Source organism: Semicossyphus pulcher, unplaced genomic scaffold (genome assembly GCF_022749685.1).
Source record: "Semicossyphus pulcher isolate SPU_LCO1_2020_fin unplaced genomic scaffold, fSemPul1.0.p SCAF_4, whole genome shotgun sequence".
Lineage (NCBI taxonomy): Eukaryota > Metazoa > Chordata > Actinopteri > Labriformes > Labridae > Semicossyphus > Semicossyphus pulcher.
Genome location: NW_027211715.1, coordinates 25,364,736 through 25,383,279, shown reverse-complemented (window position 1 = coordinate 25,383,279; position 18,544 = coordinate 25,364,736). Strand labels below are relative to the sequence as shown.

Here is an 18,544-nt window from a genome sequence, read left to right as displayed (position 1 = left end):
GAAACAACTTACTTTATATTTACACACAAACACACCTGGAAGCCGCTCAGCCAAACCAAAGTCTATGAAGCAGATTGATGTTGTGTCCCTTTGTCAAGGGCACTCCAGCGGTGGGCATTTGGAAGTTTTTCCAACGTGGCCTCGCACACTTCAAATCAGTGAGAAGAGCACAAACATCTTGAAAAGAGGTCACGGAGTCTCGTAAGTCTCTTTTAATCAAACAACACAGTGATACATCATCAAATTTGAACATAACATCTAAGTTATTACTGTAGAAATATATAAATGTATAACACAGCATGTTTCTTTATCAAGAAAATCTTATAAGCCATACATTAAACGCCCCTAGTTTGACAACAGCTCTTACAGTAAAATTTGCCTAAAACGTTTTTCGCTAAAATATGTATAAGTTAATACAAATCGTATTTTTAGAAATTAAAAAAATTCTTCCACCCGAACCACGTTGTGTTACAGCTTTACAATGTTTATACATTCATGAAGTATATCATAAAAAAAGCATTCAGCTGAAGCGCTTATTTTTCATAGAAGTAGGCACATCCAGGCTCACCACCCCCTCAGACCTCCACAGTGACAGTAGGACCGTTGCTTGTGTCCTCCATAGGCGTTGTTTCCGTCTCTTCTTTTTTGTCTTCCTTCTCTCCATCAGCCACAAGAGGAGAGCTCTCTGCCGCCCCCTCCTGGCCGTTGCTGGTAGTGCTGGCTGGCTGCTCTGCTGCTGCTTTGGTTTCACTTACAATCTGGACTGAGTCGTTTGCAGAGGCCTGAGCTGCTTTCACATCCCCGTTCTGAACAGGAAAGACCCCCTCCAGGGCGTCGTACAAGAACTGGTACTGCTCCTGTTGGAGACACAGGTGGGTTTGAGAGGAAACATAAAGATGTAGGCTTAAAATCAACTTAAGCTAACATTATAACAATACTACGCAGAAAAGAGCCCTAAAAATTAGCCTGAAATGATACATCTGGTGGATTGCTGTTCTTTCCAACGAAATTATATTAAATTAACAAAACCAACAATACATTTATCCGACTAACACTTGATTTGCAAAAGCCTGATATAATGTAGTTGATTGCCATGTGCTATAGACCTCTATTGCTGTACAAAAAAATTCACTCTTAACTTCTGTTTGAGCATCGTTTGCACTGTAGCGCCCTGCAGCTTTTAAAAATGAAAGTACATAAGTGACTGAGTGTCTGAGAGATACAGAATCAGGAAGTGCTGACAAAGGAACCAGCAGACTGACCATTTTGGTGTTTCAGAGATATCTATACATAAATCTTAAGCCTTAGAGTTCCTCTTTCTTACCAGGCTGGACAGCATGCCCTGTCTCTCTTTGCGTAGGGTTTTGACCACCTGGAAAACATCCACCAGCTTCTCAGTGTCAGCGCTGTCCAGCACGTTCCACAGGGCACAGAACACCCCTGTGCGGGACGAGCCATCACTGATGAGAGGGAGCACACGCACACAGAAGAAAAAAGTTAAGATTGCAGATTTTTCCCAATTAATCCCTTCAACAAAACCTTTTCTACGTCTTTGTAGGCACAAGTATATCTTAGCATGCAGGGCCTGCATTTACCAAACCACTAAAAACCTTGTTTTTGACTTGTTTACATTTCGGCTGGTTTCATTATTTCATCCCTATTTATATGTTATAAAAATATAAGATTGTGTTAGTGAATTGCTCCTGGTATGTTAATTAACGCCCTGTGAGGACTGCTGGTTTAGCTCAGTGGATAGAGCAGGCATGCCTTATACATAGTCTTCAACCCAGCGCTCGTAGGCTGGACATCCCCTACTTTCTTCTCCCAATATTTCCCATCTCTCTTCAGCTGTCCTTTAAATACAAAATGTCCCCGAAAATAAAAACAGGTATAGATCAGTGGTTCCCGAAATAATTATAATAAATTTATAATAAATTATAAAATTGTGCTGTATCATTAAAAACTGCACCTCTACAGATGAGGACGATCAATGAAACAAGCATACAGTGTCCATCACTCACACCGAAATAAGCTTTGGATCAACAGAAACTGATGTGATTGCGACACATCGCGGCAATCTGTCATGAATCACTCGACTCAATCAGGTCGCAACGAACCGTTCCTGTTAGCTTGGCTTATTAGCTAGCTAGATAGCTGGCGAGCAGTTCACATCCTCAAGTGATGCTAAGCCCAAACTAGCTAAATTGAGAAAATATGACGACAGGTATGTAGAGTTTGGTTTTACTGAGAACAGTGACGGGAGACCAAAATGCGTCATGTGTCAGGTGCTAGCGAACGAAGCTATGAAGCCAGCCAAGCTAAAGCGACATCTGATTACAAAGCACCTGGAATATAAGGACAAAACAAAAGATTCTTTCCATCGAAAGAGCGAGGAATACACCCACCAGAAAACACAGATGGTGAACATGGCCACAACTTCAGAGAAGGCACAGAAAGCTTCTTATTTGGTGGCTCAATATGTTGCTAAAGGTAAGAAGCCAATTGTACAAGAGCTCGTACTTCCTGCGGTAGCTGAAATGTGTGAAGTTATGCTTGGGACAGAGTGTAAATGGTAGCGAGCATATGCGTAATCGGTGTTACGATTATGAGGGGGTCCTTGGAAATTATTTTCCCCGGAAAGGGGTCCCTGGCCCCAAAACTTTTGAGAACCCCCGGTATAGATAATGGATGGATGGAAACTGAGCTTTGAAATCGGATGTGTTTTGGTTATACATGCAGATTCCAGAGGACATTTCCTGAGAGGGGGTCTTACTTGCAGTGGACCACGATGGGATTGCTGCTCTGTGATTTGCTGCTGTGCTTGACGTCCTTGATCATGTCTGTGAGGTCCTGAGGTTTCTCCGGCAGCTCTCTGCTCTCCCATTTCAGGAACTGGAAGTGTTTCACGGGCCGACTCTCTTTCCTCTGTCGGCAGAGGTGGTGTTGGATTAAAAGAGGTTGTGACGATGTAATGAACAGTCATCACAGGCTGATACAGACAAACACTGAGGCAGAGCAGACGAGGTCTCAGTTGTCTTACCTTGACATGACGGAGCAGCATGTTGCGAGTGATGAAAGTTGGGGCGATTTCTGTGCTCGCCACCTCCACCTCAAAGTCCCCGAATGTTTTCTTCTCTTTATCCCAGTAGGCACAGTCAGACTCCTGGGAACAAGAAATATGTACAAAGAGAACATGTTTAAGGAACATTAATTATTATACATTATTCTATATGCATGGTACTTCTCTGTAAGGAGTATGCACAACATTTTACACAATACCTCCTCTCCTTCAGTGCAGTCTGAGAGCATGACAATAGAAGAAGCTTTCTTCTGGTAAACCATGGACCAGAAGTCAGCCCTGGTGTCTGGCAGTGGAGTCTGTGCAGCGATGAAGGTGCGTGGACCCCAGTAACCCTGTGTGGGCAAGAAAACACATCCGTCTATTGTTGCAGAAACAAATTGAATCAGACTTACTTTAAAGTTCATTCAGGTTATTATTTGGAAACAGGAAACAGGTTAAGCTGATAGTAACGTACATCTAGGTGCGAGGCGTTGATGTATTTAGTGGACTCCTCATCCTCCTCGTCCGATGACTCTTCTTCCTCGTCATCCTCATCCGGTTCACTGTCATGACTGCGTCCTTCATCGAGCTTCAGCAACACTCGGTTGTAGTCATCTGAAGTTTTACGACACAAGTGAAAGTGAACATATTAACTCTGGTATAAAAATGCATGTACACTGTCAAATACAGTAAGCGTTATTCTGTGAAGTGTTCCTGTGTTCAGCTGACACTCACATGGGATGACGGATGAAGAGCGATTCTTCTTCTTGTTTTCTTCTGTGATCCCAGAGTTGAAGGTCCTCCAGTTTTTAAAGATGGGGAGTCTCTGAATTACAAAACGAGGACTTTTTATAAGTAGGCAATTTACAGTTATATGTTGGGGTTTGTAAGGTGATCTGATTGATAAATCCTTGATAAAAAGCATGACTGATAGAGTACCATACCTCAAACTCGTCCTCCATTAAGGAGGGTTCGTTGTTCTTCTGTTTGAGCGTGCTCAGTGTGCTGTGCAGCTCAGGCAGATTAATCTCAGTCTCTCCGAACTGATTGTGCTCCAGCAGCGCCTGGTGAATCAGGATGTACTGCGCCTGCGTGAGATCAAATGTATTTAGGTGATCGAATAAACACACATCAGACAAACTGCTATTAAGCAACCACATCTATATCGCAATGACTCCAAATATCTGCAGCTGGCATGTTCTCCTCTGAGAAATGCTGGTTAAGTACCATGTTACCTCCAGGTGTTCTTCATGAAAAGAGCTGGCCTTTTAAATGTGTAGGTAAGTATAAACTGAACACATACATATCCTGTAAGTGTTCATACACATACATTGCACAACCTATGATAGCTCCTGCCCTCTGGTGGGCGCTAGAGAGAAAATATGCACAACATGCAGAAACAAGAGCAGTTTTATTCCTCACATTATCACATCCATGACCAGTTAAAATAGCCATGTGAGATCTCTGAGTCTAAAATATGATCTGTGTTTATTTTTTACCTCCACTTGAACCATGAGACATCTCTGTCTGCGGAGCATGACCACGTAACCGTAGATGTCCACTCTGCCCTCCGCCTCCAGGCCTTCCATCATGGCATCGATGCCAATGTAGGTGCCCGTCCTGCCGACTCCCGCACTACGCATGAAATAATGACATTGTGTCAATACATGTCAAAGCATTAGTTTAGAAGCAAATGGAGAGGAGGGGTCGTCTGATGAGTCCCCTGGCCTAGCTGTCATGGAAGCAATGAAATTGGAAGGAACAAGTACAAATGCTAAAAAAAGCAGAAATCATCCGATGTAGAAAATTATAATTTTGCTTCACTATAAGAAAAATAAATGTTGCTAATTTTAATATTTTATTGAAACAAACTCAACTATGAGCTGATCTAGTTTTGGATGGTGTGCGTACCTGCAGTGAACCACGATGGGGCCACTGAAGAAGTTCTTGAAAGCATTGACACGCCGCCTCAGTTTCAGGAGGAGATGTGGCTCCCCCGGGACGCCGTGGTCGGGCCAGCTCATGAACTGGATGTGGGTCACCTCCCTCTCTGAGTTCTTCTCCCTCTTCTACAGATACACACAAACACAAATATGCAAATTGAATGAGTCATTCGTTAACACATTCACAGATCTATGATAGTACATACTAAATATGCTGGCTTTTACTGCATGTATATTCAAATAAGTTAAAACCAATGTAGTGTGTGTGTGGCCTGCAGTAATAACACACATCGTCACCATTAAGGACTCACGTTAGTCAGGCTGAGACGGCGGATGGTGTAATCAGGACATTTTTCCTCTGAGTTCAGCTTCACAATAAACTCCTCAAAGATCTCGGTCTCACGCTCTGGAGACGGCCAGTACTGCGCACACTTCACCTGCAACACAACAGGGGAGAGGAGAGAGAAGTGAGTGACAACCTAATTTGGCAAATCAGTAACACAGTGATCAAATTATTCTGTAACATACAGAAGTTTACTAGTAAAGTAGCATTAAAGGGGGGGTATTATGCTAATTTCAATCTTCATATTTCACTCTGTGATACCTGTGGAGTAGCTTAGCATAATTTACAGTATAAAAAACTCCTCATTTCTCTCACAGTGGTGCTCTGTGCAGGCCCTCATACAGCCTCTGCCTGAAACGACTCAGTCAGCTCTGTCCCTTTAAGAAACCCCGCCCCTACAAGCCCACTTTCTTCTGATCGGCCAGCTCTCCGAAGCATGCTGCACTTTGTGACTTCACAAAGTCACAAAGTGACAACAAAGTTCACAAAGTGCAGCGTGTAGAAAAACCTGTGTAAAACCTGGCGTTCACAGCAGCCTGCAGACTGAGCTGAGGAGCCTGGGGATTACTCCAACATACTTTGACCTACAGATTTGAAACTTCACCCACGTTTAGTCCGGACATCCGACATTGTAACATTATATCTTAAAATGTGAAACAGCATAATACCCCCTCTTTAAAGTCAACAAAAAGTTCCTGTTCTTACCCTGTTTCCCTCCTCACAGCGTGTTACCATGACAATGATAGAGGACTGCTGCTCCCAGATCATCCTCCAGAAGTCACACACAGTCTCCTCCTTCGGTCCTAAAACACACACACACACACACACACACACACACACACACACACAATATAATACATACATTTTACATATATTCAGCAGAATGACTTTTAGACAGACACATAATGCAAATGTACACACAGAGTATGTGAAGAACATGAGAGCTTGACTTTACCTTGAGCTGCAATGTATTTTTTGGACTCTTTGTACCCCTGCAGCAGGAAAACAAATGATGTTTTTATTGTTATGTTATTCTTACATATTAAATGTGTGTGCTGTTTAAATAACCAAAAACTAGCAGTAGAATGATCAGGATTTTTTTCATACATCAATGAAGCTGGCGTTGATGTAGTCACATCCCGTCTGTCCACTTCCGGTGGTCAGCTGGACACGGTTATGGTCGTCTGGGTCAAGACAGAAAAAAAAACTATAAGGGCATGTTAACAACCCTGGAACACCTCTGTTTATGGATATTATGGTTGTATCCAAATCCATTGTTCAGGATAATGAATACTGAGGCAATGGAAAAAGATCTTTCTTTACCGGATTTCTACTTTAAGCTCCTGTGAGGAGTTTTTCACTGGTTATGAAACAGAGTGAAATGAATTCTGATGACTCTATATGAGCTACAAAAGCAAACCAGACCATCAGCAACAAGATTGATTATTTCTATATAGTTATTTTTGATGCCTGAAACTGCTGGCGGGGGGTAGGTGTCAGACGAAGCGATTAACTGCACGCTGCCTTTGTTTACATTTTCCAGGGCAAACATTTAAAGTGACTGATTCATGTGACTGTTCAAGAAAGCAGGATGACATTTTTTGTAAAAAACCACCACTTTAGCATGTACAGGACAACATCAGCAAAGAGATAAGAGGTACGGCTTTGTCCACAGGGGGCGCCAAAATCAACTCATACTGAAAGGTCCACCACACAGTGGCTTTCAGGTTATATCTCACACTGATTAAAACAACATTTCGCAGAATTGTTTAATAAATTGCAGATTCCAAAATTAAAGTAGGCCCACATAAAGTAAATTCAAATCTAATGCCTAACACTAGTTACCAGTTTTTATACAACCCAATGATGACTAAAATACACATCATACTGTGTATCTGATAAGTGTTCTTTCTACTTAAAAAGCTTCAGGTGTTGTCGGACAGGCTCTGACTCACACGGCAGGATGTCCACGTAGCGGTTCTTGGGGGCATTGCAGGGCTTCTTGGCCTCTTTCACGTTGTATCTGGAGAAGATTCTGGGGATGCTCTTAAAGCAGAAACAATCATGTCATTTACAGATACCAAAAAACAATAAACAGGGTAACACACTCTTGCTATGGAACCGATAATGTAAAATGTACCTGAAACTCAGCCAGGAAAAGTCTCCCCTCATCAGCGAGCTTCCTCTTGTAGGCCTCCAGTAGGAAATCAGCTGCGATTGGTTCAACGGGCAGCAGGTTCTCCTCATCATCTACAACAGCAAACCAGGAAATGAGACATAGAAACAGTGAAATACTGGAGCATTTAATTTTGCTAATATAACCATTACTCCAAAAGTACAGTATAGTTTAGTTTTTATAAACTATTTTCATTTTTACATAATCAAACAAGGAAAAAAGGAATCCATCTGTGTGTGCATAGACTGAAACAGTAGAAACAGGAAGTGTTAAGTCTACTCACTTATTGTCGGAATAAGCTTAATATTTTCACCCATATCACTGCGAAAGATAATAAAGACTGGTTTAACAGATTTTTAAATGAGCCATATAGAATGATTATGTATCCATATAAATGACTATTGATCAGTAGAACAAAGTCAGAATCAAAGTGATGCAGGGTGATCCTTACTGTGACCTTCTGCGCCTCAGAATGTAAATCTTGTACACAACCAGAAGCAGGGCCAAAGACGTGAGGATGATGAGGAGGATCAGGAACCCAATGACAGCTTTGTCATTATCTGTAGCATGATGGGACAATAACATCAAGTTACGTTTAAGATACAATGTATGGAAACAGATGCACATGTTGTAACAATTTAAAACTGCTCATACAGAGAGTGTCCTTATGATCGCTCTTCCCGATTCCTTCGAAACGTGCATTGGAAGCAGTCACCTACAAACACAGAAAAATCCTTAATGAGGAATTTATTCATTTGAAGAAATAAGACGAACCAGTTTGCCAAAAAATCTGATGATACAAACCTGCACTCTGTATGTTGTGGAGTAGCTCAGATCTTTGAATTCAAACTTGCACGTTTTTACTTTCTTTTCCATTCTCACTTGGGCTCCATTAAGAAAAAGACGTGCAATGTAAACCCCGTCAGGTCCATTAAAACTTTTTATTTCACGACAGGTAACATTGATCGCATTATGGTTATGGACAAACGTCTCCACTGCAGTGATCTCCTCTGGTACTGTGAAGAAAAACAACATCATTTCTTTATAACTGTGATTTTTTATTGTGTACACGGCCCCTGCTTTACCTATCATTGGAGCTACACTGTAAATTTAATTATTAGTATTTTGGTCAAAAATAGCTCCAATAATAACAAAATAAGTCTTTTCTTGCTGCTCATTTAATTCCTTTAGCGGCCATATTTCTTTTACAAGAGTTACAGGAGGTCACATGATGAGCTTTCTCCAAAAACACTGAAACACTTCCAGAAAGACTTTCACTCAAACCGTCAAACTCTTGTCTTCAGATGTTCAACAACATGTGCAATAATGAATGAATAACAATAAATACATAATCAGGATAGTCTGTTTTTATTTCACGTGTGTTGACTGTAATCTTTTGGTTTTTGGACACTTACTGCCAACCTCTGTCTCCTTTTTAACTGAAGCTGCTTGGACAACTTCCTTCTTGTTGTTGTAGGTGGGTTGGACTTTACAGGCGTAGTTGGTGAAAGGCTCCAGTCCATCAACTGAACATGTTCCTCCTCGTACGTTACCTGACCCTGAAACATAGTTTCATCAGCTGTTTTGTTGTGTTTGATTCAACAACAAGGCAACACAAACGAAATTACATCAGCAGACGGGTTTGTTGGTCACCTCATCAGTGACGACAAAACGAACATCAGTAAATGAATCAATGATTCCCTGAGCTGAAACTTTACTACTTTTTAGGATTGTTTCTTATGAACGACCGGTTCATACTTTACTGTGCAGCACGTTTAGCTGCAAATATTCTTTTTACAATGTTTACTTTCTATTAAAAAGGCTGTTAAAGTCACAACCACACAGGTCTCTGTTTCGTTCTCTTGCAGGTCTGTTTTTGGACCGGACTCGACCTCAATGAACCCCCAAATAACATTCCAGTGACGCCAGTGATGATGACCTTTGACCTTTGCTTTTTTGGATTGTTGGGTTAATTTAGTTGTTAGTGTGATTGAATGTGTGTGACAACATTAACACACGTTACTTTAACAGTTGAGTTTAAGTCACGACAAGTGACCAATCGTTACAGTGAATTACAACAAGTCCCTGCTCATCATCTGATTACAGGCCGCTTCACTTTTGTTATTGATAAGAAGGAAATGAGAGGATGTGGTCTGTGGGAATCATCACTGACTGATAATTTAGACAATGGGATGCTAACGTGGTGGAGACACTGTGAGGCCAAACATGGAGGATAAAGAGGAGGAAGGTGAAGAGGACTGTCAGATGCAGGTGAGCTAATAGTGGACATAATTGCATAAGCTGAAAGTTACCTACCACTATGTGCTGCACTTTGGCTATCGTTAGCTACAGCTAGCAGGCTGCTACTAGCTAGCAGGAGCTGTGTAGTGCTGTTTCCATAGAAAAGTATGGATGAATCTGCTTTTGTAAATCCACAGAGGGTTTATGTGGTGACTTTAGATCTTATAGTTTGTGTTTGCGTTTGATTTGTTCAAAATTAAAGTACAACACTAATTGTGTTCGCGTTTTACATTTAGTGGCATGCATTTCAATTATATATCTGACATAATCGAATCTTGTAAAATGATTTGTTATTGTTTGTTTTGTCATCTAAGCCGCAATGCCTCTGTAAGGTCAGTCATTATCATTCATATGATCCATCTTGTTTGTTGGGTCAAAGTAACTCTGTGTACTCCAAGGATTTATAGGGGGACTTTACCCTCTCTGATGGACCAACCAAGATTTAAAACACATCAGCCACTGAGCGCAGAATTTAGTTCCTTGGTATCACAGCAAATGTAAGGGCTTCTATCCTTGTGCCAAAGGCTTAATCACCATCGTGTCTCTCACTTGGTGATAGATAAAGAACTAACAGACGTTTATTCAACTGAACATATTCCAGATTACCATTTTAACCCTGATATTTTAACCATACTTCAATCAATGACTCAATACTTCACTTTGTATTCTACAAACTTTGACTTGAACTATAACCTCAGGTTATTTACACCTACCATCACTCATGCTAACGTGTTGGCATGTAGCACTGTAGGTCTGTGGGAGACTCAAGTATCAAATGACTTTCAAATGTGACATTTAGAACAAATCAAAAACTGATGAGTGATATGGATTTCTTTGGTTATCTCTGTCTGAGAATATTTTTGATTATCTTTGTTACTTTATTGTTATACTTATTATTATTATTATTATTGCTACATGTGTGTATATTTTTTTCTAAATTAATTTTTTGCGTTGTTTACAGGCCACTGATGTTTATTGTTTCTGTGTGGAGCCATTTTCACTTCTTTTCTGATCTCAGGTTTGATTTGGTTTGTTGTGTTCATTCATATTTTAACACTGTTTGATTTTAAAGTGTTTTATGTTCATGTTTTTGTGTGGACCCCAGGAAGACTAGCAACCACTCTGTGCAAGCTAATGGGGATCCAAATAAAGAATAACATTTATAAAATGATTAATATAACTTGTTTTACTTACTCCATCCATATGTGGAATTATAACAACTGCAGGCGTAAGAAAACTTTGGATCTTTGGTAACATCTTTACACCTCTGACTGGTCGTGGTCAAACTAAACACAATGGAAGTGTTGGTCACTCTCTCCTCTGTGATTTTTGTTGTAAGATCTGTAAGAACACATTAGACGTCTGTAACACTCAACTCAACAAATGATGTACTTTCTCAGGATATGAACTTATTTTTTTGTCATTGCAGTGAAGTAAAGTGAAACTCAACATACCACAGTCTATGTTGAACTCGATAGTAGTTGTGTTTTTCACAATAACATTGTTGTGTTTGATCTGACCCGTACAGGTGTAGTTTGTGAAGGGCTCCAGCTCCCACAAACTCCTGGACTCAGAGGGATTGGACTTCTCTGAGGAGACACAAGAACGGCAACATTTCAACAACTGCTGTTTGTGCCTCAGAGCCTATGAGAGATTATCTTTTGGTTTAAGACAAGATTCAAACATGGACACATTCAAAAAGTCTAACATTTAAAAAGTGCACAAAGCAACACCTCCACTTCCTGTTACATTTCAGATCGGTTCATTCATCTCTTTCTCACTACAGTGTGAGTGTTTGTTGCCTCAACCTGTTTCAAAGTGAACCATTCACAGACAGTTTCTTTACATCTCGTCTCTTCACTTACCCGAACACGTGTAATCGACGGTGAGATTCTTACAGTTCGGAGGCAATGTTGCATTAATCTTTGCAGGAAGCCCAGTTGGGATTTTCTGTTTTATTTCGCTGGGATTCAAGAAATCTGTGAAAAAACAACAAACAGTACAAATATTAAACATGATGAAACACGGTCTGTAACACGCAGTGGAATATACTGGATGATTCTTCTGAACATACCGACAGTGATGCTTTTGGTGAGGCTGAAAGTAGATTTCCCATAGTTTCCTGAAGTGAAGTTTGTAGTCAAGTCTGTGCAAGTGTCGTTGTTACCAGGTTTGATACAGAACACTCTATCATTATTGGGGCATTGCTTAGCTGTCACATTATTGGATGCTGACATTGAAGAGCTGATGTCCCATTCACTCCTGTAACAAACATGATCAGGGAAACAGCTGCCCTCTGTAACGTCTCCATTTTCTGAAACACAAAAGTGATGCACAAACTTAAACTTAGTTCTTCAATTGAAACAAAGTAAGATGAATTATTTTTACTCACTCATTTCACTTGTGAGTTCAGTCGTTCCTTTTCCAGTGTGGTTACAAGACGTTTCTTTGCCAGTGCTATCAATAAATGCCACAGCGTGCTCATATGTAGTACGGGGCTTCAGGTGTGTGATGTTGTGTGTTGAGGTTCGGCTCAGGTGATCAACTTTGGATTTGTCTCCACTCTGAGGTCGGGCCTCTTTGGTGATGTTTATGCTGTAGGAACCACTGGTAGAGCTTGTTATGTCTATCCGGAGGCCAAACTGGATTTTTGAGACGGTGTAAGAACCTGCAGAGAAAATCAACAATACATCTTAGTTTGTATACACCACTGGAAAAAATGAGCAAGAAACACTTTGTACGCTCACTGTTTAAATCTACTGTAGTTGTATTCATTGTAAAGTATGAGTGAGACACTGGAGAGAAGACTGGAGACCTACATAACACTGATACTCACACTGTGGGAGTGATGGAGGAGGTTCAGCGGTGGCTGGAGAACAATCAAACAAGACAAAATATTAGTCTAGACGATAAAACGTTGAAATACTCTTCCAAAGCAACTTGCAAGTGATTGGATTCAATGAACGTCTTTTCCGTGTTAGCAGCTGTTGTCTTTACTTACAAGAACACTGCAGTTTTACCATAGTCTTATATATATAAGAACTAACAGTGCGCTTGTAAATGAGAAAAGCCCAACCTGCCGTGGTAGGAGCCCCTGTGGTGTTTGCAGGTGAGGTCTCGTTTTGAGTGGTGTTTGTCTGAGGGTCTGTTTTCTTGCGGTCTGAAGTGGTTGTGGGTGCAGGTAAGGTGCTTGCAGGAGGAGTAGTGGCTGCAGGATGGAGAGCAGGAGGAGTCACATTCCAGTAGAAACACTTTGCTGCCAATAATCTTACCAGGAGAACACCGAGCTGATTTCAGTGCTAATGTTTCCAGGCTGAATACATTACCGGATATGTGGGATACATTGCCGGAGGTGAGTGGAGGTGTGGGGGCAGTTATGGAGGTAGCTGAAGACATGACAGGAGCAGCTGTCATGTTGCGTGGAGAGGATGAGGTGGCAGATAAGCTGATGACTGAAGGTGAGGCAGTGTTTGTGGGGGTGCGTGAAGGTAAGAGGGCTGACACAGCTGCATTACAAGAAAACATGAGTCAAGCTAATCATAATATCACGATTACACTTCCATCATCATAATGTGCTGCATGTAGCATTTTAACACCAACATTGTGGCACTGGGCTGGAATACGAGAAGAGGAATCAGGTGGAGCGTTAGATGCAAGTTCAATAACTTCCTGGTTCTGGACCTAATGTTGGCTGTCTTTAGCAATGATACTAACCTCAACAGGGTTGTATCAAGGCTCATACTGTGGTGGGATAATGTTGCAAAAAAAAGCTACCAAGCTGATCTTCAAATATTAAAGGATAACGTCGGGATTTTTCAACCTCGACCCTATTTCCCCATGTGTTTGTGTGTAAGTAATTAGTGGGGCACCGGGCACCATTGTCGGACACTTATTATAGCGATCCGAGCCTGTCAGTAGCAAAAACAAGCGCTTTTAGTAGCTGTATATTGGCGTGTGCCCCGTTTAGTTACATTATATCTCATTTCGCGGCTGCCGGTCGGTGCTCCCTCCCTGAATACTGGATCGATTTCAATAATTGTTGTCTCCACTAGTTACTTACACACAAACACATGGGGAAATAGGGTCTAGGTTGAAAAATCCTGACGTTATCCTTTAAGATATTGTCAATTTAATCTCAACCAAAATGAATTAATGAATAAACTATTATTAACCTTGGCTGAAGTTAATGAAGCCTGATTCGAAAGACCAAAACACTAATGAACAGTTTGTGAAGCTCTTGGATAAACTTGCAAAGCCCTTTCAAAAAGTTGTCTCCTCTAAATCCGAACATTTGTCCACAAAGAGCTGCTGCTGATTTCCAAGTTTGACTGTTACACAATACATTTCACCACTTTTTTTTTAGCTTCATGCTAAATACATCTAAAAATCATTAAAACAGATCACAGATGATGCATAACGTGAGAAACAACCTGGAATTTCTGCAAAGGAAAAGGAGCAACATCAGTTTAGAAATCACTCTGGAATCAAACGAAAAATAATAACATGCATTTACACTGTGTGAAGGATCTAATTTTGGAAATGTAAATCATGGTCCAGATGTTATGCAGTAAGTTATTGTCGGTTTGTTTGAGCTCGGATTAAAAGCAACCCAATAGAGGAATGAACGGGAAATACTCGGAGTGAAAGTGCTTCCTTTTTTGCCATGCAAATATCGCTATATGCTGCTACAAGAATTCAATTTACATGTTTTGTACATAAAAACTGTGTCTAGGTAAAGATGACTGAAGCCCCATGTTCGGGACCAAAAGATTAAGGGCGAACAAACATTTTGTTGCAGCACATGGATATCATTGTTGCTTGTTTGTTATGTAGCTTCCTGTTATGTTTCTGCATGTCATTAACTTTGGATTGCTTCTTCATGTCTGCAATTAAAACCTTGGATAAGACAGGTCACCAGAATGGATACTTATAAAGACTGAGAAAATATTCTGTCCAGAGGCCTTATGAGGAGACAGTGAGGAAGTGGGAGGCTGAGCTAAAGCTAACACACGTACAGCACAGCTGGTGACATAACACAGAATTAAACATTTTATTCATTATAATAACGAGGATGTTACTGAATGTGGAATGAATGTTTTTGTGTGTATTTCTACTTACTTCTATTGTTTTGACCTGGAATTACAAAAGAGAAAAAACAAGTGTAAATTATTGCAGCATCCTGCTAATAACAAACAGGTCAAAAAGAGGAAAAGGCGGCCATTTTGATCCGTAGTTCTGTATGCAAGAGGCAGCGCTGTGCAACCTGGCTGCTATGACAATGTGGCTGAGCGCAACACTTTTTCAGAAGGCAAACCACTGTTTCCTGCTTTGCACTGAAACCTAAAACCACTGCATACTGACAAACTATTTTCAGTTTGGACAGATCGCGGGTTCACACTATAAGGACTATTATAAATACTCTTTACAAGAGGAAGATACATTTATTTATTTTTTTAAGTGAATGTTTTGCTGCTTTCTGTTCTTACATCGGTTTTGCACATTTGTTCTTCAGTGTTCAATGAGCCATGGTGTGATGGAGTCTCAGGATGTGGTTTGGCACGTTGGTACTGAGCAGATATGCACGCCCTCTCTCTGCAGTGACATTTCTCTTTATTCTCTGCGGTGACTGATTTTGTTTCAGTGAAAGGTTTGAGAGACTCAAGTGTGATGCATGAATATTTTAAATAACCGATGACAAAACTTAATCCAAATCCATTTTTATCACAACTGAGAGTTTGAGCGACAGCATTGAAAGCATGAAAAGGTGAACACAGTGCTACTTTCTTTTTCAGCGTCTTCAGGGCAAAGTGTGAAATGAAGGCGTGATGTTTAAACTGTTCAATCAGCGCGTGAAAGGTCTCAAATAAAAGACAAAGAAGAAGAAATGTTTAGACATAAGAAGAGATTCTGTTTAGCGACATTCAGAGCTCAAATCCCCGTAAAAGGCCTGAACATGAATCTGTTAACTTAAAGCACATGTATCTCATGTATCAGTTTCTCTTTATCAGTTACTTTTTTTATCTGCCTCGACTTTCGTCTCTTATTCTGCGCTCACCGCACAGCAGCGTACCCTGCTTCGTGCGACATCCCCTCCTCCTCAAAGAAACTTTAATCACGCAGCATCTGAACATTTCTGACCTCACTTCTTCATTTTAGACTCCGCACTTCCCCTTTTTATCTTTCATGAATTCTCAAAGCATTTACATTAGCTGTGCCTCCGTCTGCTCTGCCCACAGTGCTCGGCTCTGCCAGGAAATGAAGACGACTCAGAATGGAACACGGAAGTGGTCAACGTTTTGATCGTACAACTCTGAGCTGCTGCAGCTGGAGAGAGATGGAGGATCTGCAGAGCTGCTCTGAGTTCACGTATCTGAAGGAAGCTTCAGGGCTGATTTGACTCTACTTCTACTTTTATTCTTTTACAACGAGGAAACGTTTGTAGAGTTTGTGACTGCCGTTCAGTGTGTTCTCTTTGTCACATTTCATGCTATTCGATATAATAGCAGAACACCATCACATACATGTTTCATGTGTCAGAAGTACAGTGCAATATGTACATGACGAATATTCACTGTTTTAATCAATATTGTCCCTCACAGGGGCCAGTACTTTGACTTTTACGCGTATTGAGCTGATTGTACTTTAATTTTACGAAGTCAGACTAATCAAGTGTTGATCACACTGTGGTATCTCAGCTTTTAACTGAAGCAGCAGTTGAATATGACTTAACACTGGGTAGAAAAAAAGCAGAATCACTTTATAAAAAATGCAATTTCAATTAAAAGCATTCAAATCTGCACCCTAAATAAAAGCTTTATCAATAAAAATTCAATCAATAAAATGGATTTGTTTTAGGCCATTGAGATATATTGTAATACAGGATGTGACATCATTGGATTATTATTCATACAGTATTTTCATGTATATGTCTTCTATACATTGGTCTGACTGTAGATTCAATCTGTTTGTCTGGTGATTTAATTAACTGTATAACTACATACGTTATTATTATTATTATTATTATTATATAAATACGTGTCCGTATAGGCTTTTATTTTCTTAAATCTCACAAGAAAAGTAATAATATAAAAGGTACAATGTATGATTCTGTAATGTAAAGGAGTAGACGTTTAAAGGACCATAACATTACAATGATAAGTATATTTGATTAGAAGTGTTTGAGCGAGATGGTTATATGCTTTAAGGTTACGGTTATTATGAATTATTGCGACTTTTGGCGCACTGCACATGAAGGAAACTGTTGCTCATAAAAAGAAGTGTATTCAGTGGTTCACCATGATGGCTCACCTGGCGCACTACCTGTGACAGAGCTTACGTCAGAAGGAAAGACAAACAGTGACCCGGAGTGAGGAGTGAAAAAAAAAAGAGCGCCGGGTTTATTTCAGCTCATACAGAGACGTCTACGCTGAAAGTAGCAGAAATGGTTTGATGTGCTGAACGGTAGCAGAAGTCTGAATGATGCAAGAGGCAGCAAGGTGGGTCTGACTTAACACACACGCACACACACTCACAGATGTGTATCTTATACAACAGCCACAGCCACTAGGGTTGAAGTGAGGCGCTTGCAGCGACACACCCCGACTAATTTTTTCATCTCTGACAGCCGACAGCCAACACCCCCCCCCCCCCCCCAACACACACACACACAACCATTTATATACACTTGCACCATCACAACTAAACACACACACACACACACACACACACACACACACACACACACACACACACACACACACAGAAAATGTCAAAGCAGAACAGAAACATGATTGCAAAAATTCCCATGGCTTTGTAGCGAATGAAAGCAGACGTTTTAAAGAGCGTCTTGTTATTAGCAGCCGTCTTTGATTGAACATAAGTGTTTATTCTTTTGCCAAAGGGGCTCACAAAGCTGTCACTTTAGCAGCTCCTCACATCACAAACCGAGCGCTCTGTACTCTCTTGTATTCTCGCGTTTGGAAACTTTAAGAAACATGAAGTAGCACAAACGCAGCGCGCCTCAAAGACATGATATACTGTAGCTTGTCATTCCTGCCCTCAGCTTTTACTTTAAATGATTACATTTTGTGTTCCACTTTTCAAAATAAAAGCAGGTTGTTTGTGCTGACGGATTCATGTCTCTACCCGAGTCTGAATCTCTCAATCTTAACCTTTTGTAAAAACACGATCGCATGTTTAACAACCATATGCTACAACTTCAGATACTTTAAGAGTTAGAATAAGACGCCTCATCACCTACAGTTGGCTATCATTCATGTTTTACATCATTAACACACTATTTTTTTCCTTTTGAAGACTGTGCGATGACAAACACAAAGACTCAAATACACAAAACTCCATTTCCTGTCCACAGTCCTGTCAGAAAGAAGAGGATTACTTACAGTTTGCCAAAGCGATGAGCCCGGCCCAGAGCAGCAGGATCTTCAGACCATAGAGACCTGCCATGTCCAGGAGTTAGGGTGTGTTCAGCCACACACCATACAGGACAGTCCTACAGGCACAAGTCACACGCCAAATTAAAAGCTCCTCTCTTAATTATTAACTCTAAAGAAAGTCGAAAATGTTCTTTTTTTTTTAAGCTACATACGTTTTTCTGTCTTATCAGTTGACGCAGCTTCCTGGACTTGTTCCCCCAAACCCTTAAACCTCGCTTCTGGTTTCAAGTCAAGGCAAGTGAGAGTGATGTCACAGCCTGCTGC

At 40.6% G+C, this 18,544-nt stretch overlaps 1 protein-coding gene across 1 annotated transcript; it reads right to left on the bottom strand.

Moving 5' to 3' along the window:
* Positions 1-189: 189 nt before the first annotated feature.
* ptprc (protein tyrosine phosphatase receptor type C) lies at positions 190-18,537 on the bottom strand. Its single transcript, XM_069680662.1, has 30 exons — positions 18,433-18,537; positions 18,227-18,336; positions 14,943-14,957; positions 13,151-13,330; positions 12,901-13,032; positions 12,661-12,693; positions 12,217-12,492; positions 11,899-12,138; positions 11,690-11,803; positions 11,279-11,413; positions 8,328-8,539; positions 8,178-8,238; positions 7,975-8,083; positions 7,807-7,844; positions 7,488-7,597; positions 7,303-7,393; positions 6,455-6,531; positions 6,303-6,339; positions 6,053-6,150; positions 5,316-5,441; positions 4,973-5,130; positions 4,561-4,696; positions 4,006-4,149; positions 3,797-3,887; positions 3,537-3,676; positions 3,280-3,414; positions 3,041-3,163; positions 2,774-2,925; positions 1,325-1,460; positions 190-857 (listed from the first exon to the last, which is right to left on the bottom strand). Exons 2-30 carry the CDS (start codon positions 18,288-18,290, stop codon positions 576-578), a joined length of 3,645 nt encoding a protein of 1,214 aa, XP_069536763.1. The 5' UTR covers positions 18,291-18,336; positions 18,433-18,537; the 3' UTR covers positions 190-575.
* Positions 18,538-18,544: the final 7 nt, after the last annotated feature.